Source organism: Cervus canadensis, chromosome 33, assembly GCF_019320065.1.
Source record: "Cervus canadensis isolate Bull #8, Minnesota chromosome 33, ASM1932006v1, whole genome shotgun sequence".
NCBI classification, from domain to species: Eukaryota; Metazoa; Chordata; class Mammalia; order Artiodactyla; family Cervidae; genus Cervus; species Cervus canadensis.
In genome coordinates this window covers 11749092-11775731 of record NC_057418.1, presented here as the reverse complement: position 1 = coordinate 11775731, position 26640 = coordinate 11749092, and the positions used below count along the sequence as shown (strand labels likewise).

At 44.9% G+C, this 26640-nt stretch overlaps 2 protein-coding genes across 6 annotated transcripts in view; one reads left to right on the top strand and one right to left on the bottom strand.

The window, feature by feature from the left end:
- Positions 1-4275, top strand: part of NHSL1 (NHS like 1) — a 142131-nt gene extending 137856 nt beyond the window's left edge. For all 5 annotated transcript variants that reach the window (XM_043457049.1, XM_043457050.1, XM_043457052.1 and 2 more), the window contains one exon: positions 1517-4275. In XM_043457049.1, coding sequence (XP_043312984.1) covers positions 1517-2252 — 736 coding nt within the window. In that variant the 3' untranslated portion in view covers positions 2253-4275. The remainder of the gene's footprint in view (positions 1-1516) is intronic.
- Positions 4276-12758: 8483 nt separating this feature from the next.
- Positions 12759-18942, bottom strand: HEBP2 (heme binding protein 2). Its single transcript, XM_043457056.1, has 4 exons — positions 18751-18942; positions 18088-18223; positions 17196-17376; positions 12759-13291 (listed from the first exon to the last, which is right to left on the bottom strand). Exons 1-4 carry the CDS (start codon positions 18850-18852, stop codon positions 13093-13095), a joined length of 618 nt encoding a protein of 205 aa, XP_043312991.1. The 5' UTR covers positions 18853-18942; the 3' UTR covers positions 12759-13092.
- Between the last annotated feature and the right edge of the window lie 7698 nt (positions 18943-26640).

The following is a 26640-nucleotide window of genomic DNA, read 5'->3' as shown; positions in this document are numbered from 1 at the left end:
ATTTTTACCACTTCTGACCTTTCATTTTGGTAGCTGCTTTTTGGCCAGAAGGATGGAGAGGATCCTGGAAACACTGAGCCCAGGGCAGCCATCACAGGCCTATTCTTCCCATGCCTGGCTGTGAGGGACCTGTAAAAGCATCACTGAAGCCTGAGCTGGTAGCAGGAAGGGAGGATTACATTTCCCTAAATGACACTGAAAGGTTTGTTGGGCACCTACTCTATGCCTGACACGTTAAGGCTGTAACTGCATTTATCGCGACTGATAAGCTATAAGCTATCTACTGTTATTCCCCCTTTTCCAGATAGGAAACAGGATCAGAAACTGGCCCCAGGTCACAGAGCAAGGAAGCTTTCGCAGTGGGTAAAGCCAGGTCTTTCTCCAGAGATCCTTTATCTCACTGAATCCTCACAAACCTGTGAGGCTGGTATCATCACCCACATTTTACAAGTATGAAAAGCTTGTAAATAGATGGCTTACTGGTCCAGGATTACGTAGTTAAAAGTTGCTCAGCTTCAACTCTTAATCTGTATATTTCAGATAGTATCCTTTCAACCTTTGTCCGTTGCATGTTCTAGGATTTTATAGCAGAAGAAGAGGTATAACCACATATTTTTAAAATACATCGTTTTCTTAGAGCAAGCCCAACCTGCACTTAGCTGAGTGATTCATCCCACACTGAGTGGTTGTTAGGAAGACACCAGCAAGGGGCCACTTGGATCATCTGCTTTATTTTCTGTAATTCACTCTCAGCAGAAAACACATTGAGCAGGGAGGTTCTTAGAGACCGAGGATAAGAACTACCCCCAGGACAATTTTACTCTCCCTGAAGGCCCCTCCTCTTTCAGTCTACCCCATTCTTCACATTCTCTGGATCAGTCAGAGGATGTCAGTCAAGAAACAGGATTGAGTGTGGAAGGTTCACTCTTGTTTTCTGGAAAGTTGGATTTCTAGGAGTTGACATATGGTCCAGTAAGAGCTAAAGAAAACTGGTTTTATGTCAAACTCTAGAATGAGTGAGAATGTAAAGTTAGCGTTGTCCTAGAATCTGAGGTGGGGGCCCTGTCTCAGTGTGTGGGATATTCTAGGACTTGGCTTATCTACCAGGCCATTCAGGTGCCAGCACCGAACAAAAAATGGAAGAGGAGAATGAAAGGAAGGTCAGCCCCAATATCAGTCTCATGTAGAAGAGTTAAATAAGAAATGGCAGTTATGAAAAGCTTTGGAAATGATCCTATCCAAAGTAAGATAATACGATGTTTGAGATTTATTTCAAAATAATCCAGTGAGTGTGGAAATGATATCACAGTGACCATAAGTTAATAATTATAATAACTGGGTCGTGGTCACACATAGTAATACAATGAACTATTCTTTTTGCCTGGGTGTTTGGAACTTTCCATAGTGAAAATAATAGATGGTGGCCTGAATATCAGTAAGGGAAGCAGGGTGGTTGTGGCCCACATCCAGTGGTCCACCGGGAGTTAACCTTCATCTTAATGTTATTAAATCTCAGGTCTAAGAGGAAAGTCCTTGGCCGTAAAGATTCAGATGATGATCACTCCCGAAACCATTCTCCCTCCCCACCAGTGACACCCACAGGTGCTGCCCCCAGCCTGGCCTCCCAGAAGCAAGTGGGGTCCATTCAGAGAAGCGTCCGGAAGAGCAGCACCAGCAGTGACAACTTCAAAGCTCTGCTGCTGAAAAAGGGGAGTCGCTCAGATACCAGCGCCCGCATGTCAGCAGCCGAGATGCTCAAGAACACAGATCCTAGATTCCAGAGATCAAGGTCGGAGCCATCGCCAGACACGCCCGAGAGCCCGTCAAGCTGCTCCCCGAACAAGAACAGGAGGGCGCAGGAGGAGTGGGCCAAGACCGAAGGCTTGATGCCTCGGAGTCTGTCCTTCTCCGGCCCCAGGTACGGGCGCAGTCGAACGCCGCCTTCCGCCGCCAGCAGCAGGTACAGCGTGCGGAACCGGATCCAGAGCAGCCCCATGACCGTCATCTCGGAGGGCGAAGGGGAAGCCACGGAGCCCGTAGACAGCGCGGCTTTTCGGGCCCCGGGTGCTGCGCGGGGATGTTCGCTGGATGGACTGGCGGGGGGTGGTGTGGATGAGGGCAGCCTGCTCTGTGCCGGGGGACCCGCCGCCCCGCTGGGGGCCCAGGCTCCTGGTCCGGCAGTGGGGCTGCCCAGCGCAGAGGGCGGGGGCCCCTCCGAACAGCGAGGCGGGCTCGCCGGGGATGAGAGTTAGGGGCAAGAAACTCCCAGGTGATGTGGGGAGATGTGCAGCACAGGCTCTCGGAAGCCCGACAGGTCCCCTGCCCTGCCTTGGCCCGTGATGCCGCTCAGCATCTGTGCTGTGGGCCCGGGCACCGCCAGCCTCGCCGCGGAGGGGAAGGGCTATTGAGGACTCACGTGGCACTTGCCCTGTGGCTTAAACGCAAGTAGAAGCTTAACTTCTGAAAGTGCTTCCTGGGGAAGATTTTTTTTTTTCCTAAATGCTGGGTGTGTGTGGAGGGATGTGCGTGTGTGTGTGCATTCAGAACACTTTTTACATTAAAAAACACACACACACACACACACATCACCACCACTACCACCATCACCAGCATGTACAGAAATAGGGGAGAGCTGTTAAGCTAGGTAGAGTGATGGAGCCTCTGGGCTAGGTGGTAATTGCTTTAAAAGTATCATGTTAATGGAAATTAGTTCCAGGGAGAGAACCATTACTTCTAGGAAAGAGGGGGTAGGTTTGCTGATTCTGAGCACATGGGGGTATGGGCTTTCCAGGAGAGCAGGTTGTGGTTACCCCCAAAAGTTGGAAAAGGGCTAAGCGACTAATTGGTTCAGGTACTTCCTTTTCTGTAAAAACGAAAGACAGGTGGACATGGCAATGCTGTAACTCAGGGTTTGCTGCTCTGCCGCAGAGACGCCACTCCTAGCCTGGTTGGAAGAAAATGTGGGTCATTTTTTAACGCCTTGCCTCCCTGAGTAGCAGCTGAGACCTCCTTGGAGAACAGAAATGGCAGTGGCCCATGCAGAGAGGGTAATGGAGATGAGAGCAGGGGAGGGGAGTAAGTGATACACTGCTGGAATTTGGTTCCTGCTTATTCAATAAAATTATTTTTCAGAATTAAACTTTAAAACTTGCACTACAGAACTGTGGGTGGAGCCTTTCCTTTTACAACTGTTTTTTTTTTGTTTTTTTTTTTTTACACCAGAGTTTAAACTTCCATTTGGTAATTTCTTATCACTTGAAATGTCAACATTTGCTAACTTTTGGTTACACCAAAGAAAAAGTTAATGCTATTTTTCCTTGAACTGCCTGCAGTATCATGTCCTCACTTAGAAAGGGTTATCAAAATCTATTATATACTATCTTACTTGGAAGAAGATGCTGACTAGCTCTTTTTGGTCAAATAAACTGATAAACATTGGCAGGGCCTGGCTCTTAATTAGCCCTGGGCAATGAGTTTTTAGATTAAAAAGATTTTTTGCATCATTTGGTTTGTGTGTTTTTATATTTTTTATAAATAATTGAATTTGGCTAATTACCTTCTAATCTCTGGTTAGAATTTTAACACTTTTAGATGTGGAAGAAAAGTGTGTAAAGTATTTATTTTTATGTGATATTCTTGTGACCATTTCCTCCCAACTGTCGTGTACATAGACTTCTTTATTTGTTGGTTCAATAAAATCGGAGTCTTGTGTTCTTCATCAGAAGGACCTCAGAAGAGAGTTACTGAGATTATTGGCCTAAATACAACACAGTTGCCAATTATCACCTTTTTTGGTGTGACAATATCATCTAAAAGCTGGACTGCACAGGCTCAGTCATTGTAAGGTTTACACACTAAAATATGACAAACCCATTTTAGATGCATCTTTGAAACAAAAACAAATCTAAAGAATTAAGACTCCTATTCTGTGAAGAAAGCAAAACACATCTTTTCACACAACCAGATATCAAAACCTGACACTTGGCCAAGAGCAAAACCACTTGGAGCAAGTGTGTTCTACGATGGGCACAAGAATCCTTTATCCTCAATTTCAGAAAAGTGACATTGGCTTTCGGATATGAAATCTCAGACCTACCTAAAAAAGATTAAAATGTACTTGGATATCAGAAAACAAATTTAATATATAAATCATTTATGTTGAAGGTAAGATACATGCCCTCAAAACTAATGATAAAGCTTTTTTTATCCCCATTTGTAAAGGAAAAATATACTAGGTTTTTTCATTCGCTTTGAATAAAACAATTGTAAAGTAAATAATTGAACCTTTTTTGTTCTTGTTGTTTGTACGTGCATTTTTGAATGATGAGTTAGGTCTTCTTGTACCGACCTGCTGAGTGCTTTGCTGGAAACAGAACAGCAGTGACGACCAGAAGGTGCCCATGGGAGGTGAGGACCCAACAGAGAAGAGATAGAACATCACAGACACTGTGGATGGTGCCGTCTAAAAGGACAGTGGGGAAAACAACTCTTAAGTGATGTCTTGTGGACTTTTGAATAAAATCCCAATTATGTGTTGACTGAGAGTTTAGGTCATGTGACGTGGAGAGATGCGAGAGCTTTGCACAACATGGATGAAATATAGGGAGACAAGAATCTAGACTCATCCCAGAACAGACATCTTCAGGTTTGCTGCGTGATTTCCTCTGTGGGACTGGCTACTGTTAATGAAAACATTGTATTTAAAAACTCAGTGAAAAAAAAAAAAAAACTCAGTGAAGGCAGACTTGTTAACTCTTCCTTATACCCCAGACTTGAAAGCCCCCCACCACCACCCGGGCTAAGCGATTTCCACCTTGTTTTTCTGAGAGCTGGGAGAGAAACAAATGACCATTTGGTCTGTTGGTTGGAAGCAGCCTTAGCTTTCATCTGATTTCTGCCCTCCTGTTTCTAAAGAGTGTTGATCGTAGCCATTGCTTCTCCTGTGGGGATGAGAGCATATTTGAGGAATCACAATGTTGAGGAAAGATAAGGAGGCATTTCTTTATCTTGATCTTATTTCCCATCCACCAACACCACATCCAGCTCTGGGGTGAGCATCCCGGGAGGACAGGAGAAACACAAGATTGGCCTTGTTGGTTCTGCATTAATGTGCTTAACTGAATTTGTATAATTGTTTATATTGCTGGGATTTCATCATGAAATGAGCACAATAGGATAATTTACTTTCACAAATATTAGGATATTGTTGAGGTGGGGAAGAAGGGTCTTTTGACTAAAACATGGCCCTGATTCTTGAGGTCTGTATTCAGTTACTGTAACATAGGTTTGTTTTTTTGTTTTTTGTTTTTTTTGTTTTTTTGCAGTGAGCTGCCCTAAACTACCTTGCACAGAGGCCAGCCTTTATTTACAGAACCAGAACTAGTGACCTATAGTCATTTGTTTAGCAATGAAAAAAAGAAACCATTTATCAAATTCTTAATCGTGTGCTAGGTAAAGATGAGGGAGTTCTAAGAAAAATGTGGATTAGAGATAATTAAGGTACATCAAACTTGGTGAAAAAGACATACAATGAACTATGCTATAAAACATTAGTGTCAGAGTGGATAGAAAAGGAAGAACACTGGGAAAACCCTGCTGGGACCCCCTCCCCCACCACATGAGTTCTCCTTTACCAACAGAACACCTGAAATTGGTTCAGACCAACCAAAACACTTCCACTCCTCCTCCGCCATTGTCTATGGCACAGTTTTGGCCAATGAGACATAGGTAATAGTCTGTGAGTTTCCAGGAAAGCTGCTTTTCTTGTGTAGGTACCATCCCCTTCCTTCTTTTATCCCTGGAATGGATGGGAGGCTGGAGGAGAAACTACTCTTGCAACATTCGAGGCAACAACAAGGATGGAAGAAGCCACATGGTGTGGAAAGCAGAGGGGAAAGGAGCCTGGTCCATTGATAACATCCAGAGTCACCTTACCAGCCTTGGGCTGTCTACCTCCATGACCCACTGGGTAAGTCATGTGTCACCTGCTTTGCAGGTGACTGATACAGTCACCTGTATCAGTTCTCAGAGGAAGATAAGAGGGATTGGCTATGGTGAACATGAGCTAAGACGCAATGAATCAGTGTGGGGTTATCCTGCCTGTCAAATATGTCAATCTTAATTATATATTTGAGGGTTGGAGAAACAACCAGTGAGGGTTTGCAGACCCAGGGAACCCACTATAAGCAAAGCTTTGAACAGAACTCCATTTATTTTCCAGAGTCCATATGCTCCCATTTTAAAATGGGAGGGGAACTATGATGATACTTGGAGTTTCTAGGTATCAAATGTCAATTTGAATCCTGACACATCTTGGTATTTTTTTCTTTCTCCAGTGTACAGTCACCTGAGGAAATGACCATAGGACCTATTGGAAAAACACTAGGGGAATCTTTAGTGTATACACCTGCTGAAATATTGCAGTGATCTTTCCCCTAAGGATCCAGTTATTCAGCCAGTGAGTTTTGGTCTGGAAACTGGGCAAGGGATTACAGTTTTGTGGGGTTTGGGAGGAGCTGAGGGAGAAGATGATCTCAGCCCGCTGCATATCCATCCTTGCTCTCTTTTGATTATATATAATCACTCTCATTGGTTACTCTGTTTCATCCTTTGTTGTTCAGTCCTTAAATCACGTCTGACTCTGCAACCCCATGGACTGCAGCACACCAGGCTTCCCTGTCCATCACCGTCTCTCAGAGTTTGCTCAAACTTACGTCCATTGAGTCAGTGATGCCATCCGACCATCTTGTCCTCTATTATCCCCTTCTCCTCCTGCCTTCAATCTTTCCCAGCCAAAGGGTCTTTTCCAATGAGTCAGCGCTTCACATTAGGTGGCCAAAGTATTTTGTCATTAAGGATGTCACGTTCTATTAACTATCTCCTAAGACTTAACGAGACAGGTCCCCTTGGCTGCCGTTTTGACCTTGGTGTTTAATACAATTGACGCATCCTGACTTTTGTGGTGGACACTGCCACCTGGCCTCTGCAAGTTCGCATCATCACCCACATCGCTCTCAGCAAGGAAAGCCCCATCCCGCCTCTCCAGCCCGGACTGCAGAGAGAGTCTCCACAGAGTCCTTGCTGATGTGCATGTCTCCTGCACCAGTGCATGCCCACTGGCCTTGGTAAATGGTGGGTCCTCTGAACCCTCCCATGGAACACAGTTTCTGTGAACTGAATTGTCTCCCCCTCACATTCAGATGTTGAAGCCCTGGCCCTCAAGGTGACCACTGGCCTTGGTAAATGATGGGTCCTCTGAACCCTCCCATGGAACACAGTTTCTGTGGACTGAATTGTCTCCCCCTCACATTCAGATGCTGAAGCCCTGGCCCTCAAGGTGACCACTGGCCTTGGTAAATGGTGGGTCCTCTGAACCCTCCGATAGAACACAGTTTCTGTGGACTGAATTGTCTTGCCCCACAAATTCAGATGTAGAAGCCCTGGCCCCCAAAGTGATGGTATTAATATTTGGAGATGGGCCTTTGGGAGATGATGAGGTTTAGGTGAGGTCATGAGAGTGGAGTCCCCAAGTGGGACTAGTGTCCTTAGAAATGTCCTTACAAGAAGAGAAAGGGACCAGGGAGCCCCCTCCCTCTCCACTGTGTGAGAAGGTGGGGTGAAGATGGCTATTTACAAGCCTGGAAGTGGGCCTCACCAGGCACTGATTCAACCAGAACCTTGATCTTGGAATCCTCAGCCTTCAGAACCATGAGAAATACTTTTCTCTTTGTTTAAGCAGCTAAGTCTATGATGATCTGTTAGAACAGCCCAAATAGACTAAGACAAAAATCAGACAGGCCTCCTTGCCACAGGTGCTATACCCATTCCAGCACACCCCTTCCGTGAGACTTTTCCTTCCTTTGTTACCTCTCCCAGCAGTGCAGGCATTTCAACATTTCTATCACTTTTTTCTGGCTACTAGGCACGGCCCTAAAACTAGTTTTATTCATGGCCTTCAGTGCTGTATTCTGAGCAATATCCCCAAGTCAAACGTTCCCTTTTTCAGTCTTGTGTCCTGGCATCTTTGACTAAGCACCTCTAAAGCCTGGTCCCAAGGGTATTCTCCTGGCCCCTGCCAGGACATGTTGGCTAGCCATGTGGCAACCTTGGCACATTGTCCATCTCTTCATCAGGCCCCGCTTGGCTTCTGCCAGGTTATGCTGTGACTTAACCTGGGTAAATGCCTGGTAGCTGGGAGATGGGTAGGGACAGCTCCTAGGGCTGCCTGCCGCCTTATGGAGGGGGGGGGGGGCGGGCGGGGAAGACCTGTATCTTGTCTTTCCTTGTGTTAGGGTGAGAGGAGGGAGAGATGGTAGTTCTAGCTCTTAATGGAGGGAGGGTAGGCCTCTTCTACAGGCTCAGAATGTTCAGAAACTTTAGGGAGTCAAAGCTGTGGGCGGCACGCACTAGATGTCCCCATTTCACGTTCCAGGTTTGATTCTGACCTTGACACAACAGATCAGGCTTGGTTGAACATCTGTTGGCAGTTACTACTTTTGCCATCCAATCCTGCGCTTGCCTTCAGCATGAGGTGAGGACTGTTTAACAAGCTACCAAAAAGGTTCTGGCCCTTATGCATAGCTTTAAATGTTAATTAATCTTAACTTTCCCTGATCTACCTGGGACATTGGATCATCGTGGGACAACAATCCAACTCAGTAATGACCATTCAAGCCCACTGCACTTATACTCATTATCCAGCCCAACCCCAATTTTTAAAACACCTGAATCATTCACCAGTCACTGCATTCCTTCCATCAGTATGCCATTCCATCTAAACTTAATAACTAGACAGCCTCGTGCCAGGAGCTGTGTATGTATGGCCTGTCCGCAGGGATGGGACCAGACAGGCAGTTTGTGACCCAGTCCCCAAAGTGCTGTCTTACTGCCCATGATCTTGGGACCACTCTGATACCAGCTGTGCCAGTTCAATGCTGAGACAGGGTTGGGAATACAAAAGATGTATAGTGACGCCGTACCAATGAAAGGGAAGAAGAGATTTGGAGACTACAACACAGATCTGACCGTCTCTGATCCCTGGGTCCGGATCCCCCTGGAGAAGGGAACTGCCATCACTGCAGTATTCTTGCCTGGAGAATTCCATGGACAGAGGAGCCTGGTGGGCTACAGTCCTTGGGGTCGCAAGGAGTCGGACACGACTGAGCAACTAACAGTTTCACTTCACTTTTCACCAGCCCCCTAGGGAACTCCAGAGCAAAGACTTTATACAAAGGGTCCAGAGTCAGACAGAAATGCCTAGGTCCTTGTACCTCAACCTTGCTCAGTCATTGGCTGAAAGATGCCAGAGAAAAGTGTGCTGTCAACTTTCACTGCCTGGCTCCTTTGTAGGGAAGATAACTCCCTGAGAGTAGGTGTCTTTATTTTGGAGAATAGTGTGTCTTTATCTGCAGTGGATCCTGAAGAAAGTAACAGCTGGCGACATCAGTTAATCACACCCCTCACAGTTGGGCAACAGTCCTTCTGGGAAGGTAGATCCAAGTGGTCCACCGCCCTGTGCTTGCCTGCCAGGACTCCAAATCTCAGAAAAGACAGGCCCGTGCTTTGGCCACACTTGCAAATAAGTGCCAGAAGTGATCGATGACAACTTTGCATCTGTGATCTCGCCTCTGAACCAGACTCCTAAAACGTGCTCATCAGCAGTGGCCTCACTCTGGTAACCACACCTCCACAACTGAAGCTCAGTCAGTTGCTAAGTGATTCTGCAAGTCTGCTAATCCTAGAACTCTGCGCTTACAGAAGCCCTGTACCAGTCCGCGGTTCCCATTGTATGGAGAGGCTGTGTCCTGCCAGCCCAGTGCTCCCCGCCCAGCAAGCAGTATGAGCAGCTTGGTTCTGGATACCCAAGGTGGCCTCTTCCTTTGACATGTCCCCTCTGCTCAAAAGGCTCCCCCTGCCCCCAGGCTGTCATCTGAATGGCACCTTCTCACCATTCAGGTCTCATGTCTCTTCCTTGGGGAGGCCTGATCTGACCTCCCACGTGACGGCCACTGCACCCCGCCCAGCCACACTCTATCCCACGGCCCCACTGGTATCTGCACTGTCTCACTCTCTGGAACGTACACTCCACGAGGACGGGGCCCTGCCCACTGCTGTATTCTCATCTGGAAGCTGGACTGAGTGGAAGAGTGGAACACGTGGTTGAATTTGATGGGTTCAGCCCACTGATGGGGGGGCATCTCTGCCAACCCTCTGGACTGTGTGCAGAGCCTAAGACACAGGAGGGACTCCATAATGACCTACTGAAAGATGAAAATAAATGACATTTCCGTGAAATATGTAGAAGGAAAAGAAAGATTTCTAGAGGGCTAAGGGATGACCAGGAAAGAATGAATGAATGAACTAAGTTTAAATGAATATGCAGACTTATAACTGTATCTTGTGAAAAATTGACATACAAATATGAATGGGTCTGTGGGAAACACAGTGATGGGGGTGTTGCCCACCTTAATTCCCTATCGTGCTGATGCTTACTCACTAAAGTCATGTCTGACTCTTTGTGACTACATGGACTGTAGCCCTCCAGCCTCCTCTTTCCATGGGATTTTCCAAGCAAGAGTACTCGAGTGGGTTGTCATTTCCTTCTCCAGGGGATCTTCCCAACCTGGGGATCGAACCTGCATCTCTTACTTCTCCTGCATTGGCAGGCGGGTTCTTTAACACTAGCGCCCTAATTCCCTGTGACAGTTCCTGAAATATGTCCTCCCAACCTACAGCTCCAAGGAAACCTCTGGACAACTCTTTCTGGAGAAACTGGATAATCAAGGCAAAGGAGAGATGGAAATTATTGTCCTAAGTAAGGGTCTAGGGGAACTAGGATTTTATTTTTTGGGGGTGGGGAAAATCAGGCAGAATCAGAGCCTATTGGTGAGCAGACTGGAGCGTGAGGAAAGGGAGAGCCTGAAGATGGAGGAAGGTGTAATCGATGGAGCGTGAATTAGACCAACAGGAAGAGTGGAAGGTTTAGCCTCAGAAAGGAATCTAGACACGAATTTCCTATCCAAAAGAGAAGAGAAAGCTCAACTGAAATACTGAGGGATATTTTGTAGTCAGTGCCAGCCACATAATTAAAATAACTGATTCACTGCTGTGAGAAATCCTGTCTGGTCTGGATTAATTTAGGGCTGAAAAATGTTTTCATTTATGATTTACGGAGGAGGAGGGGAAAATGGCATACCTTAGAGTACTTTGAGTACAAAATCGCTTTTTTATGGAACATGTTTCAGATTACAACTACATCTCGGCAATCGGAAATATGCTTTTCTCGTCTAAAATGAAATTTACTACATAAGAGATGCCTTTTTTTATAGTGTTATAAAGCAAATATGTAAATATTTACTTCATACCAGTAGAGGCAAGTACTGTGGACATTTCATCAGTAGGAAGGCTAAAAGGGTTAGACCCACAGTTAGTTTTGGTAAAGGAGCTCAGAAAGAAATTTAACTTTTTCTTGGCAAACACAAAAATGCAAAGAATCAAAAGCAATCAATGAAGCCAAATACCTTTGGAAAATAATTGCCTGAGATTTTAAAAAGTATATCCATATAGTAATTTTGAAACTGGAAACCTAGCCTGGTTTCTATCAAAAATTATAATCTAAAAAGCCTCTCTGAGGTCATGATCATGTTGACTATGCATGTAATACATGCAGGAAGAACCCCTCCACACAGTCTGAGCTTGCTGATGGCCTGAGAAAACTGCACTCTTAAACATGGACTGCCAGGAGGCGCGGTGGTTAACAGCCTGGACCCAGGAGTCCCATTGCCTGGGCTGGAATCGGCCTCTGCCCTTATGACGCCATCTGGAGCAAGTTACCTAACATCTCTGTGCCTTTATGTCCTCATCTGTGAAATGGAGATGACACAGGTGACACACAGGCTGTTCTGAGGGTTGACTGGGAATTCATGTGAAATGCTTAGAAGACTGTACCTAGAAGGCGATCCACAAATAGCTATGGAAACTATTCACTGTAGGTATGTTGGTCTAGTGTATCCAGGTTAGGGAGGTTAATTCTAAGAGGTACTGTATAATGTTGGGGCTGAGGGGACCTTGAGCATCATCTAGCCCCACTCTTTCATCCACTGGATACCCAAATCTTCCATACAAGTGATCCCATGATCCCTGCTTGAATACACACAAAGATAGGAACAGGAAGTAATGTCATTCAATGGATGTCACTGAGCTCCAACCTGCTTTTCTCCTTCACACCTAGAACCATCATCCCCTAGGAGCCCACAGGGAAGCTTCCCATGACAGGCTACCAGGTGTTTGAATGTGATGTCTTCTCCAGAACAAGCACATTCCAATACAATTAAGTACAATTTTCAAACTTCCTCATTTTGCAACAACCCACTCTTTGAATACTGAAGCATTTTTATGTGATTCAAATCCTGTTAATATGATTGGCTATAAATCATTATCATTTATAATACCACGTAAAAGACTTTAAAAACTCAAGTGAATTTTAAAATTCTATGTACACATTTGTTTGGAAAAAATGTCTTTCTTGAGTATCAAAATTAAGTCAGAAGTCCCTAACTTCACAAATATATTTTTATCACAAAATATTAGCAAGACTTCTGAGTACTGTGAGTTTTTCTTGTGTGGTGGGGGCAGTGGGCAGATAGGAGAGCAGGCTCAACAGAGACAGTAACAGTGGCAGCAGCAGAAGATGATTTGATTTTTGTTTCCAACTGAACTTCACTTCTCCAGGCTTGACAGCCTTGTAGTTCCACACAGGATAAACTTTACCATTTTTATTGATAATATCTGGAGTGGGTAATGACACAAATCCAAGTAGAATTAAGGCAACATGATTGTGATACAGCAATGAAGAGAGAACATTCCATTTCCCTGGAGCCTCATAGAAATAAAGCCAGATTTACATGTTTATAGAATCCTGTCCCCTATTATCTGTGTATCTGAGGCATGAAGCATTAAAAAGGCACAGTGGAAATAAGCTCAGTTCATAGTACTCTCAGGTAGAGATACTAGATACATTTTGCTTATAGGTAATGATGATGTCTATGTTAAACAAAAGTTTTGCCCCAGACAGTAGACCTTTCTCTCCTTTTCTCATTCCCTTTCTTTGGAAGGTTCATTCTTCTGGATCAACCATACTTCATTATTTCTATCAAGCAGTTTGAAAGGGCTATTGTAGCCTGCGGTGTAGTAAACCTTTTCATCGAAAACTTTTCCTTCTTCCCTCAAAATGCTTGCTAATGTCAAGAGTTGTTCTTGATTCTTTTGGGCACTAGAGAATCCATCGAAAGACCTACAAAGGAGAAAGTAAAGGACCATCAATGATTTTAATACTGATGCGAATGTTAGTTTAGGAAAAAAAGCAGAGGCTGATATGAGGAAATCTGGTTGAAGCGCAGTTTCAGAGTTCCTCCCTCCAGGCACCTGGACTGACCTGTTCCCTTTCTCTGGTTCCCAGGCTCAGTGTGGCCTCACACACCCTGAGGGGACCCAGGAGGAGGCAAGGGTCTCCTCTGTTGGGCAGGTTTGGCCTTTATTCCGTCTTGTGCCCTAATACTGTGCCTCTCAAACTCAAATGTGCAAGCAAGTCAACTGGGAAGGTGCTGGTTCAGGGCGTCTGGGGTGGAGCTTGAATGCCTGCTTTTCTCACAAACTCCTGATAATGCTGATGCTCCGGGTCAGACCAGAGTGAAACCCCCTCCGTAGGCTCCCTTTCAGACTTTCTATTTTCTATCAAACACCACCTCTTTTTTCTCCTTGGAAAAAAGTAGGTACTCTATGACAGATGAACATAATATAGTTTTGATCCTATGACCTTTCAGTCTAATGGAAGAGATGGACATTTTGCGACTCTCTCCATACGGTCTGAGCAGAGTTTTATCAGAGACGGAATCAAAGTGCTTGGGAACACTGAGGGTATGATTAGATCAAGGGTAAACGTGTGTCTCTGAGTTGGGTCTAGAATGGAGGATGGTTTTCCTGGGCAGAGAAAGGGGAAGGATGAGAGAACAAAAGTCCAAAAAACACAAAGCATTTTCATAGTGAGGCATAAATTGAAGTCAGAAAGGCAAGTCAGACATGGAAGTAAGAACTTTGTGTATCATCCTAAAGCCTTTTTAGATTATTCCAAAGGATATTGAGCAGGAAAGTAACTTGATCAGATCTGGGTAAGAATATAGGCAGAGATATGGAAACTAGATTGCAGAGAAGGGATCAGAGAGGAGGTTGCTAAGAGGATAGGGATGAAAAGACAGTCAAAAGATTCTAAGAAAAAGTGGGAAATTAAAAGTTTAAGTATAGACTTTAAAGTATACAAACAAAAACACCCTGAGATTAAATCATGATAGCACACTGACTTAGCTGAGTTGCTGACTCATGACTCATGATGAATCTAAAGTTTGAGAATAGGAAAACAACAAAAACATTTCTAATAGGATTTCTAATTCTTCTTTAGCACAAGATTTATTATCAATATGCCAATGGAAAAGCATTCCTACCATTCTTCAGATAAGATGTAAGTCTCAAGAGTACAAACCAGGCCTGTCTTATTCAACAATGTCTACCAGGCACCTAGTCATTCCTGGCATGCAGTACCTTTTAAATCCTAATTGAATAAGTATAGGAATCTATGCATATGTATATAAAATAAAATGTTGGAGACAATTGACAAAACTCTCCTTAATCTTCATCATGTTGACTGATAATAATAATTCTGAACCATGTGTTAGGAAACATTCTGACTGCCAAATTTATTATTTATTTCCTTAAGGAATAGTCAGCTCTTAGTATATGTTCTGCCTAAAGGGAATCTGTTTTAGATCTCACTTCTTTCTTGAAATCAAATCTGGAACCTCCTACTTAGAGATCATCTTTTGTCCTCTGAATACATGTTGTTTTATAGTGATCCATCCATGGCTCTATTCAGGACACAGACAAATACTGAGCCTCCCCCAAACACCTGCCTCGCCAGGAGCTGACAGATTCAGGCAGAGAAATATGTTGCTCTATTCTTGAGGATGTTACAATCTATAAATAGATCATTAGATTTTACAATCATAGGACAGAGTGGCTGGCTGACTGCAGACACTGAGGAAGGCCTCATGGAGAAGGTGCCCATTGATCTAAGTCCTAAAGGATGAAAGCAGGCTCTCCAAGCAGAGAAGAGGGACGGAGCTAGAGCTGGTAGTAAGATCCTGCTCGTGTTCTGAGTATTTTATGTGAATTAACTCACCTGATCTTCGTGGCAACTCTGTGAGTTAGGTAGGTACTCTGACTATACACGTTTCATAGATGAGGAGATTTTGGCAAGGAAAACCTCAGCAACTTGCCCAAAATCAAAGGTTAAAGAGATGTGGAGGAACTTCACCTGCTCAGTGAAGGGCAGGAGGAGAGGGGAGCAGAGATGTCAGGGAGACAGGTTGGGCCACATTATGGAGGCGATGCGTACACTGTGAATTGCCTGAATGTCACGCTGAAGCAAGAGGAACAGATTTTCAAACGCTGTAACAGGTTGGGGGTTTGTTGCTGTTGTAAGAAAGATCGGAGTTCCTCTGGAGGACAGGAGAGAGGAGACTGGTGGGCAGAGAATAGTTGGGGGGCTCTTGAAGGGAAACCTGAGATTGGAAAATGTCAGAGCATCTGGTGAGCGTCAGGCACGCGCCGAGCACTGGGGTGGCACAGGGGACTCAGCTGAGGTCCCTGAAAGGGGAGGGCCCGAGGAAGTGACAGTGCGGGGTGAAGGGAACGGAATCACGACCGGTTCTGAGGCAAATGGGCTGGATCTGGGGACTGATTATCAGGGTTCCCATGCTGATGGCCACAGTGGTCCTTGTTGGGGAGGCTGTCAGACCAATGAGACGCTTCACTGACACAGGCACTGTAAGGTCAGAGAAGGCTTGGGGGAAAGCTGGGTTTCAGAGCTGTTGAGCTTGATCTTCCACCCTCACACGGAGATGCCCAACTAGTAGGAAAATCAGGGCTGGAGACACTAAATTTGAGTCACGGATCACAGATAGTTGAAGCAGTGTGAACAGACCGCCCAGAGCACGTCTGCTATGACATGAGGGTTGGTAAGGGCCATCAACAGGGACCCCTGGGTGGGAAGTGGATGAGGTGCCGTTGGAGGGAGAGAACCAGGAGGAGAGGAAAGACAAGAACGTGACATTCCCAGTTACGGGATGGACAGGGATCACGGAGCCAGACAGGTCAGCACAAGGATGCTGCAGGAGACATGTGGGAAAGCACTGCCCTCGAGGGACAAGGTCAGCTGTGCTGCGGACGGTGACGGGAGCCCCAGGGGCAGGTGAGGCTGTACCAGGCTGTGCTGGTCTGACAGGTACATGGGACTTGAGGAAAAAGAGACAGAGAGACAGAGTATTTCAACAAGGGAGGGTAAAAGTAAAAGTGTTAGTCGCTTTGTCCTTTTCTACTTTTTGACCCCATGGACGGTAGCCCACAGGCTCCTCTGTCCATGGGATTCTCCAGGCAAGAATACTAGAGTGGGTAGCCATGCCCTCCTCCAGGGGATCTTCTCAACCCAGGGATAGAACCCGGGTCTCCCGAATTGCAGGCAGATTCTTTACTGTCTGAGTCACCAGGGGATATAAGAGGGTGAGAAAGGGAATAATAATAAAGGGACTCTAATACAAGACTATTATGTACTTTGTGGGGCTCTTTAAAGATACCAACAGAGAATTTAATACAAGGAATGAGTGGAAAGGTATTGAAGGTCTGAAAAACTGAAAAGGAACCAGTAAACCAATAGAGGCAGTAACTACAGGAAGCAGCTACCATCCTTTAGGCTGGAGGAACAAGGAAGAGCTTGAGGTTATCAGAACCTAGATTTGGGAGGAGAGGTACTATGCACTATTTTAAAGTGTTTTTCTCCAGATTTAACTCGATGGCAGGTAAAGGCAGTCTAATGCATTTGAGGGGTGGGGTGGGAGTGTAATTTTGTGTTGCTTCTTATTTGTGGGAGGGATGCATGAGATGTCTCTTCAAATAAATTCATTTTTTTCATGTCATAGACCCTTAGTAACATATGAAACAAGTCACTAGAAAAACACCACAAAATGCATTAGGCCGGTTTTCATGGAAGGGTGAAAAGTACAGGAGCTAAACTACTCAGGTGCTAACCTATGCGTACCCACAAGTAAAACCAGCAGTCAGCAGTGCTGTGAATGATATCTACCACTTACCGTACAAACACCGTCATCTCGGCTCTGTCTTCAATGAAGACATCAGACTCTGCAGGCCTGGGCGGATCAGATTGCTGTTCAGAGGGGATATACAGGGAAATGGTAATGGTAGGCTCGCTAAAAGGACCTGAGCCGGGCTCCACGTAGCTCATCACTGGAGCTGTCATCTTTATTTTCATCTCTGTGCCACGAAAATATATATTTAGATGCAAAGGAGACCATGAAAGCAGATTTAGTGCATTTATGACTACATTTTAAAACGTATTTATTTTTTGATCTGAGTTTCTTGACATATTTACCTTTAAGATAATTTTCATCTTAAAAAGGACAAAATTACAATTAGCGACTACACATTAAACATTTTCTGTACTATTAACATTATAATTATTTTTGTACTATCAATATTTTCATTAGTCCATAGTTTTAGGGATAGAAGGGAAAATTAGAAATCACATGGTCTAGTTCATTCTTTACTTATACGATTCAGGTCTCATTGGCTAAGTGACCTGCTAAAATCTAAACAGCATCAGTGCCAAAACAGAAGACAGATCTTGAGACTCTGGATCTTGTGTTCTTTGACCCTTCCTGCCTCCTAATATCTCTTGTTTTACCAGTCACCAAATTATCTCAAAGCATTAGTCATGAAAAGGCCTTAAGGCTAGGTACACAGAGGCTCAATTCATTCAGCAGAGTCACAGAAAGGAGAACAGAAGCCCAGGAGTACCCTCCTCTAGACAGGAAGGATTCTGAGCATAGTCCTCCCTCCTCTTCGGACATTCTTTGACCATCTGGTTATTTTGCTATTCTAAAAATATATTTCTTTAATAAGTGAAAACCCAATAAGCCAGGCCACTCAGGCACAATACAGTCATTAAAGGTAAACCGCCTTCACCTTTCTCGTTTTTGCCTTGAATGTAGCTGGTCAGCCTTGTAAAGCCAGTCTGCATGGCTGAATCCCAGTCCATAGACTCAACCGCAGTGCTGACCCACTTGCCAGGCCCGTAGTGTCGGATCTCATAACTTCCGGGCTAAGATGGAACAGGGAAAACTTAGAGGAGACAATTATACGGCAGAACGTGAGACGCAACAGTACAGGTACCTTGATCTCTGGTCCACTGGGACGGCCTGTCCCGGGGAGGGGCGCTGCCCTGGGGTCCGGCCGGAGGTTCTGACTTCTCAGCGCCGACAGGGCCCCTCCCCCGCGGCTCCCATCTTTAGATTAGAGACGCTGGCGGCCTCTCAGTTCAGGTTAAGAGCAAGCAACTGTTCCGCCCCTCTGCCCGGAGGGCCCCATCAAGAGTTTGGGGACGTGATCAATATTATTTTTTTTAGCCGCAAAGAAACAAAATTGAGATGTGGCATCTACGGTTACGATGGCTCACTGACCCCTTTTCCTGTTTGTGCAGGAATGGGGCGAGGACTCAGACCATTTTTTAAAAAGTATTTTTTAGTTAAACCTATGGCACCCTCCGGTTTCATTGCAGATCAGGTCGGGAACAACCCCGCGCTCGCCACCCAAAAGCCCGCACCCTCCGCGCCTGCGGGCGGCGCCTACCTGGGGGCCCGCATCCTCTGGGACCTCCCAGCCCGGCGTCTCCACCGCGGGGGCCTCCGAGCCCTCGGCTGCCCCGGGATCGGGCTCCAGCACCTCGGCCATGGGCGGCGCTGTCTCTCCGGGGAAAGAGCCCGGCGAGCTGCGCCAAGAAAGGGGCCGCGCCCGGGCCGCTCGGGACCGCCCCGCCTGCGTGTCCCCGAGTCCCCGCCCCGCAGACGCGTGGCCAACTCCGCGCAGTGCGGGAGTCCGGAATCCGCCGGGCACTGCGCGGCCCCGACCGGGAGAGGACGCAGCGACCGCGATCCCGACCCGGGGCAGCTCCGGCCGCCCGCTGCTCCTGCGGGTCCCCCGGGAGACGGGATGGCAGGGTGGGCTTGGCCGGACATTCTTTGGGAGTCTCCTCCGCCCTCGCCCGTGTATTTTAGTTAACCTGCACGCACAGGCGTCCACCCTGGGAGCCGGGGGCGGGGGAAGGCAGGGCAGCTGACCGGTGGGGTTTCTGGTGTAACCGGCCCGGGAACCTCTCCCGCGGCCCCACCCGCGCGGGGAGCCGGTTCTGCTGACCGGTCTCCTCCTGCGGAGGGCGGGACGTGAGCGCGGCTCTCCCTCGTGAGTGCCCCAGTGGAAGGCGGGGCGCGGGGTGAGGCGATGCTCCTCCCGACTCTGACCTCGGCCGCCCCTGTCCGCACCCCTGTGGGCCGAGTGCTCCGTGCCCCGGTTGGATCCCGGGACAGAAGCAAACGGGCCGCCGCACTCACACCTAGACGGGAGCTTAGGGTCCGAATGGCGGCCAGGGGCCCAGGGGAAGGAAGTGGGTGGGGCCACAGTCACACCGGAGAAAATCGTGAACTGGCCTGATTTCTTGTCCTCTCCCCACCAGATGGCCCCCAAACGCCAAAGTCACCCCATCAGACCCAACAGGCTGGGAAAGTGCGGTGGGAAAGAGAAAGAGGGGACAGTAGCCAGGCCCTGGTGATTTTAGAAGTTTTTGGTTAGATTTAGTCTTGTTTTTTTCTTTCCTAAGAGATTATTGAGAAAAATTTCACTTACCATATGATTCACCCACTTAAGGCATACCAGTCTATGGTATTTAGTGTGTGTTCACAGTTGTGCAACTGTCACCACAGTGAATTTTAGAACAGGCTTCATCTTCTGCCCCCAACAGAAACCCCACTGAAACCCCCATTAGTCATCATTCTTAATGCTGACCACCCGGTCCTAGGCAGCCACTCACCTGATCTCTGCTTCTGTTCTGGGCCTTTCCTATAAGTGGGATCATACAGTGTCATAACACATCTGGCTGCTATAACAAAATATCACAGACTGGGTAACTTCCACACAGCAGAAATGTATTTCTCATAGTTCTGGAGGCTGGAAGTCCAAGTCCAACAAGGTCCGATGACGGTCCTCTTCCTTGTGGCAGACTGCTTATTGCACCCTCACATGGTGGAAGGAGTTTTTCCTGGTCTCTTTTATAAGGGCACTGATCCCACTCATGTGGGGGTCTTTCTTCATGACCTCATCACTGCCCAAAGCCCCCACCTCTTAACCCATCATACTGGGCATCAGGGTTTCAACATACAAATGTTTAGGAGGACACAAACATAGCATATACAATGTTGTCCTTTTTGACTAGCTGCTTTCACTTAACAAAATATTTTCAAGGTTCATCCACATTGTAGCACGTATCAGTACTTCAGTCCTTTTAATGGCTGAAAACTACTCAGTTTGATAAGCATTTTGTTTATTCATTCATCAGTTGATGATCATTTGAATTGCTTCACACTTTTGGCTTGAGTAGTAATACTGTTGTGCACATTTGTATACATGTTTCTGTTGGAACATGTTTTCATTTCTCTTGGGTAAAAGCTAGGAATGAAATTGCTGGGTCAAATGGTAACTCTATATTTACTTTTTTGAGGAACTGGCAGACTGTGTTTTAAAGTGACTGTGTCACAGAATTCCCTGGTGGTCCATTAGTTAGGACTCCACACTTTCACTGAGGAGGGGTGGGGTGGGCAGGGAACTAAGATCCCACAAGCTATGCTGTGTAGCCAGAAAATAAAATTTTAAAAATAAAAAAATAAAGTGACTGTACCATTTTAGATTTTCACCAGTGGGGTGTGAGCTTTCTGTTTCGACATATCCTTACCCAACACTTGTTATTATCTGACTTTTTTATTATAGCCATTCTAGTGGGTCTGCCTTAAAAATTTTTTGTTTTGATATATAGTTCACATAACATAAAAGTCACCATTTTATTTATTTATCTTTTTAATTTATTTATTTTAATTGGAGGCTAATTACTTTACAATATTGTAGTGGTTTTTGCCATACATTGACATGAATCAGCCATGGGTGTAAAAGTCACCATTTTAACAAATACAATTCATTGTTTTTCAGTGTATTCATTGTATTATACAAGCATCAACAAAAAAGCCCTATACAATTTAGCAGTTACTCCTAATCTCCCCTGGTGGCTCAGATTGTGAAGAATCCACCTGTCAATGCAGGAAACATAAGAGACGTGGGTTTGATTCCTGAATTGGGAAGATCCCCTAGAGGAGGGCGTGGTAACCCGCCCCAGTATTTTTGCCTGGAGAACCCCATGGACAGAGGAGCGTGGCGAGCTACAGTCCGCGGGGCCGCTAAGAGGAGGAATGACTGAGGCGGCTGAGCGCGCAGCAGACCCGACCTCCCAGTCCCTGGCGACCGCTAATCTACTTCCTGTCTCAGCAGTGTTTAGAGTACACTGTTAGCCGCTCAGTCATGTCTGACCCTGTACCTTCTGTCTCTATGGAGTTGCCGCTTCTGGACTTTCCATATAAATGGAATTATATATAATACGTAATCTTTGGTGACTGCCTTCTTCCACTTAGTGTTATGCTTCCATGAGTCATCCACGTTGTAGCATCTATCATACTTCAGTTCCTTTCTGTTGCTGGATAATATCATGCACTGTGGGCCTAGTGCTTTTAAAGCAATTGATGTCTTTTTGTTTCCTTCCCCTTTCCTGCTCAAACGGATATGCAGTGGTCTGAGGATATATGACACTTTCTAGGGTTTATAGCAAATCTATTATTATTGCTGAGATATGTTTGAATTATTTAGTGAAGGCTAAATAATGAATTTTGTCTTATTTTTAAATAGCCTGTTTATTTTAACTCATGTAACAGATGTGATCCATTGCATAGGTAAATTTGCCAAGTTGAGAATACAATTTTACTTTACAGAAATATTTTTTTAAGAGGAAAAGAAAGTAATCTACAGTGTTGCTTCAGAAATCTGTTGTTCTTTTTCACCTGCAGCATACCTTACACTTATCAATGCTATTTGAGGGGAAGAGTATTTTATTTGTATAAAAACTGAGGCTACATTTGGAGACATTCATTTTATAGGGTGTGGGATGTACAATTAATTAAAATAACAGCAGGTGACTAAGTTGAATTATCTATATTTACAAGTTGATAATTAGTCATGTAAAAGAACAGAAGGAAGGAAAGAAAGGGATTTATTTTAAACTAATTTCAGTTAGAATGAACAATGAAATTCAGAAGACTCAAGTTTTACACTAACATGTCAAATTATCTAGCTAGTTTTCTTGTTGATTAATTAAAGTAAAATTTTTCTTTATATTAGCTCATGTTTAACCAGTGTGTACATGACATTGTGAAGATGTTTTATTTGAGATTTACGGCACTCGTGATGGTGCAGTGTGGCACCTTTATATCACCAGGGTCTCCAAGTTCATCCCAGCAGGGAAGCAAGCACAGGAGAATCCTGCAGCAGGAATTTGAGCCATTTCTCATTATTCATGGCAGCTATGTATGTTCTATACGGTCACCATGGACATTGAATGAATGAATACTGAACCATTGGTACTAGAGGAAATACAGACTTAGGTTCCTGTGAAACTCTGGGTACATTTTCATCAATATGTAGCCTTATTTTATGTGTGTTGTTGCATAAAGATAACTCATTTAATATATACTTTTTAAAATCCATTCTGGCAAACTTTGCTTTTATTCATTTATTTTGCCACACTGTGCAGCATGTGGGATCTTAGTTTCCCAGCCAGGCATTGAGCCCGTGCCCCTGCGTTGGGAGTATGGAGTCTTAACCACAGGACTGCCAGGAAGTCCCTGATATATACTGTTAGTTCAGTAACAGTGGACTCACAGAAAACAACACTGTACCTTATGTCTTCTTGAAGTTTATGTATCTTCTCCAAAAGGCACATCCCATCCTTCTCTTCTCTCAGGAGCAATAGACAGCACTTCAGCACTATGCCTGGGAGGGCATTTAAAAGAGCAAGATCACCAACGAAAAGCACAAAAATGTGAAAAATGTGCCACTAAATAAACTGTGAGAAGGACAATGTATGAGACCTGTAAGTAGAAAACAGAACTTAGCCTTGTTTGACTTTATCTGGGAATGTGTCTTTGGTGGCTTAGCTTTTTCACCACTCTACGCGTATACACGTCTACCCACGAGCCAGAAAGTGATGTATTGATGCGAGGGTTACAAAGATATATCAGCAAGTAGGTGAATTTGCAAGTATGGAATCTGGGAATCATGAGGCTTGACTCTAAGTGCTTCCTGCACTGTTATATGTGTCACTTCCATCCATGTTTCATGGACCAAAGCATGTCATCAGGCCTTAACTGACTTTGGGAGGGTGTGAAAGGGCAATCACACCATGTTGTCAAAGAATTCAAATGTATGAGAGAAGTACTAATACCAATTGCTGATATCGGTTGATCATGGATTATGCCATACTTGAGGCAGACTTTATCTCCCAGAGATAGTTGCCATGTTGTTTCTCATCCAACATGCTGTTCCTATAATGTGACTTTGTTGCACTTCCCATTGAGAGAATGAGGTCTGTGCTCCTTTTCCTTGAAACTGGGCAGGCTGTGTGACTTCTGAGGCCTGGTCATTAAAAACTTCCACCAAGTTCTAGGGCTACCCGCTCTTAGAAATCCAACAGCCTGGCTGAAAGGGAGCCCAGGCGGCTCCATGGAAAGCTACGTGTAGGTTCCTAGCTGAGGTCCTGACAGAGCTGGCGACAGCCACCGCACGTGTCAGTGACCCAGGGTTCCGACGGCGCCAGCTCCTTGTCTTCCAGACAGCCTCCCTTCTTCCGTGCTGAGGCCGCAGAGGTCCCAGAGCAGGCACAGGCAGTACCTACAGAATCTGTGAGCATAAAAAAGGGCTGCTTTTTAAAATGCCACTCTGTTTGAGGTGGTTTATTTCAGGAGTAATAGCGAAAAGAGTAACTATGTCGTCTATGAATGGTGCGGTAGTAGGTGTCGGTGGGGTTTAGAAATATATAAAATTTTGTCCTTTGTTGGTGGTGTTATTCAGTCACTAAGTCAAGTCCAGCTATTTGCAACCCCATGGACTGCAGCACTCCAGGCTTCCCTGTCCTTCACTGTCTCCTGGAGTTTGCTCAGATTCATGTCCATTGAGTCACTGATGTGTCCAACCACATCATCTTCTGTTGCCCTCTTCTCCTACCCTCGATCTTTCCCAGCATCAGGGCCTTTTCCAGTGAGTAGGCTCTTCACATAAAGTGGCCAAAGTATTGGAGCTTCAGCTTCAGCATCAGTCCTTCCAATGAATACTCAGGGTTGATTTCCTTTAGCATTGACTGGTTTGATCTCCTTGCTGTCCAAGCGACTCTTAATAGTCTCACCCAGCACCACAATTCGAAAACATTAATTCTTCGGTGCTCAACCTTTTTTATTTTCCATTCAAGTCATTGTTTACTCAGAGGCCATTCTTGTGCTCACAATGTAATTAAATATTTGGTCTTTTTACAGTTACTACAATCACAAATATAACTATAAAATGGATAGCAACTTGGTATTCTAATGGAAAATGTAGTCTTTTCTTTTGCTGGTTTCTCCTTTAGTTTGGGTAAGAATTTTAATAATCATCCATTATTTAGATACAAAGCAACTCACAAAGCCCCATTTACACTTGGTGCCTGACACATAATTGCTTGATAAATGTTGAATGAATGCCAATCTGAATTTATCAGACATGGATCGTGATTGAGTGTCTTTAGAAGCACCTGTGAACCACCTTTCTCATGCACCTCAGAAAATGAAGAGACATTTATTGAATGTGGGGCTGAGGATAAGAAAGCTAAGGTCTAAAGCTGGGAATGTCTTTAAAAATTAAAGCATCAATTCTAATCAACATGAGGCTGATATAACTTCTGAGACTGTGGTGAGTGTTTTTAAAAACAGAGAGGGATGTCCACACTGATGGTAACAGGTTCATGATGTGAAATAAAAGTGGAAACCAAATATACCGCAACTAGGTAGCTCACATTCTCAAAAAACTCTGGGAAAAAAATAGTATAAATTCATTTTGAAACATATCATATACATGTTTGTTTTAGTTTTGTTTTTATTATTTATTTAATGTTCAGAAACATGGGGCTTTTTCCAGGTTCTTATTTATTGTACAAATGGAATATCATTTGGTGAGTTGACATTACGTTCTCTAGGCTTGGAGATGCAGATGAAACAGGTTGGATGGAGGTGGTAGAGAGAGCTTGGACTCCCATTAATGTTGCTTTCACAGATGGAATTCTTTAGGACCTGTACCTAAAGTACAGGATAATCAAAGCAAAGTCTCTGTATGTGGTCAGTACATGGTTCATTCTACCTAAGAGAATATAAGTGTTGAAATATATTTTTAATACCAGTGAATTGGAGTTAGGCATCAGTTTCTGGGGCTACAGTGGTTTCAATCCTGCCATCATCACAAATTCTTTACCTTGGTGGCTCAGATGGTAAAGAATCTGCCTGCAACGCAGGAGACCAGGGTTCAATCCCTGGGTTGGGAAGATCATCTGAAAAAGGGAATGGCTACCCACTCCAGTATTCTTGCCTGGAGAATTCTAGGGACAGAGGAGCCTGATGGGCTATAGTCCATGGAATTGCAAAGAGTCAGACAGGACTAAATGAGTAACACTTTCACTTGCCACCAGGTCAGAAGAAGATGCCTGCTTCAAGGTTTAAGAGTCTGGCTTTCCATCGCAACTCTCCGTGTGATTTGGGCATATGACTCAGCCTTCTTGAATCTGTTTCCTCATTTGTACAAAAGGATGGGATTCACCTCGTTTGCTATTGAGGATTCCAAGAGGTAATGCCTGGTTATCTCTTGGCCCAATATTTTGCATGCTGTATCCTGATAAATAGTAGTTATTAGTATAGTCTTTTGTGAATAAAAACTCTGGACCAGTTCATTAAGAACTGAAATTGGTTCTTTGAACTTACCTGATCCTCTGCTCATTCAGTATGCACGTTCTTACACATTCTGCCTAAGGAGAAGACTTATTGAGATCACTTGATTGTTTACTGCTTTGATGACACTAACAGAACAAGAGGAGAAGAGAGGGAGGGTAAGTGTGGCTAGAACCACTGGGTGTGTGTAGGGAAGAGAGAGAGAACACAGGTATTTCCTCTGAAAAAATGTCAGATTTCTCTGGTTTCCTTGCCTAAAGTTGGCTTCCTTTGATCTGGGACAGCCTTCCTCCCAGGGCTGCATTATAGCTGTGATGGGCCCAAAGCACTTTTGCTTTGGTGGGTCCCTTCCTCTGTAGAAAAATACAAACATTTGTATTTTATGTCTCTGTTGTTATAAAGGTGAATATAATTTTTGACACCCCCCCACCCAAATTAACTTTTTAAATTCTGGTTTTAAAAGAAATTAAAATATTTTCATGGGCCCCTAAAAATGATGTGAGCTCTGGGCATGGAGCCTGGTAAGGCTGATGGCCGAGTAGGTTCTGATATCTTAGTTTCCCTACAAGAAAGTGAGAACGTCTGATGTAGTATATGGGAAGATAAATACAGAAAGGGAGTAATACTT

Bases quoted from the DNA above. Each gene is read 5' to 3' on its own strand.
- HEBP2 (XM_043457056.1), bottom strand. From the start codon at position 18,852: ATGGCCGAGGTGCTGGAGCCCGATCCCGGGGCAGCCGAGGGCTCGGAG. The intron at 18,224-18,750 runs GTAGGCGCCGCC...GTTCCATCTTAG, and splicing joins CAGAGGATGCGGGCCCCCAG to CCCGGAAGTTATGAGATCCG. The intron at 17,377-18,087 runs GTGAAGGCGGTT...TTCGTGGCACAG, and splicing joins TCAAGGCAAAAACGAGAAAG to AGATGAAAATAAAGATGACA.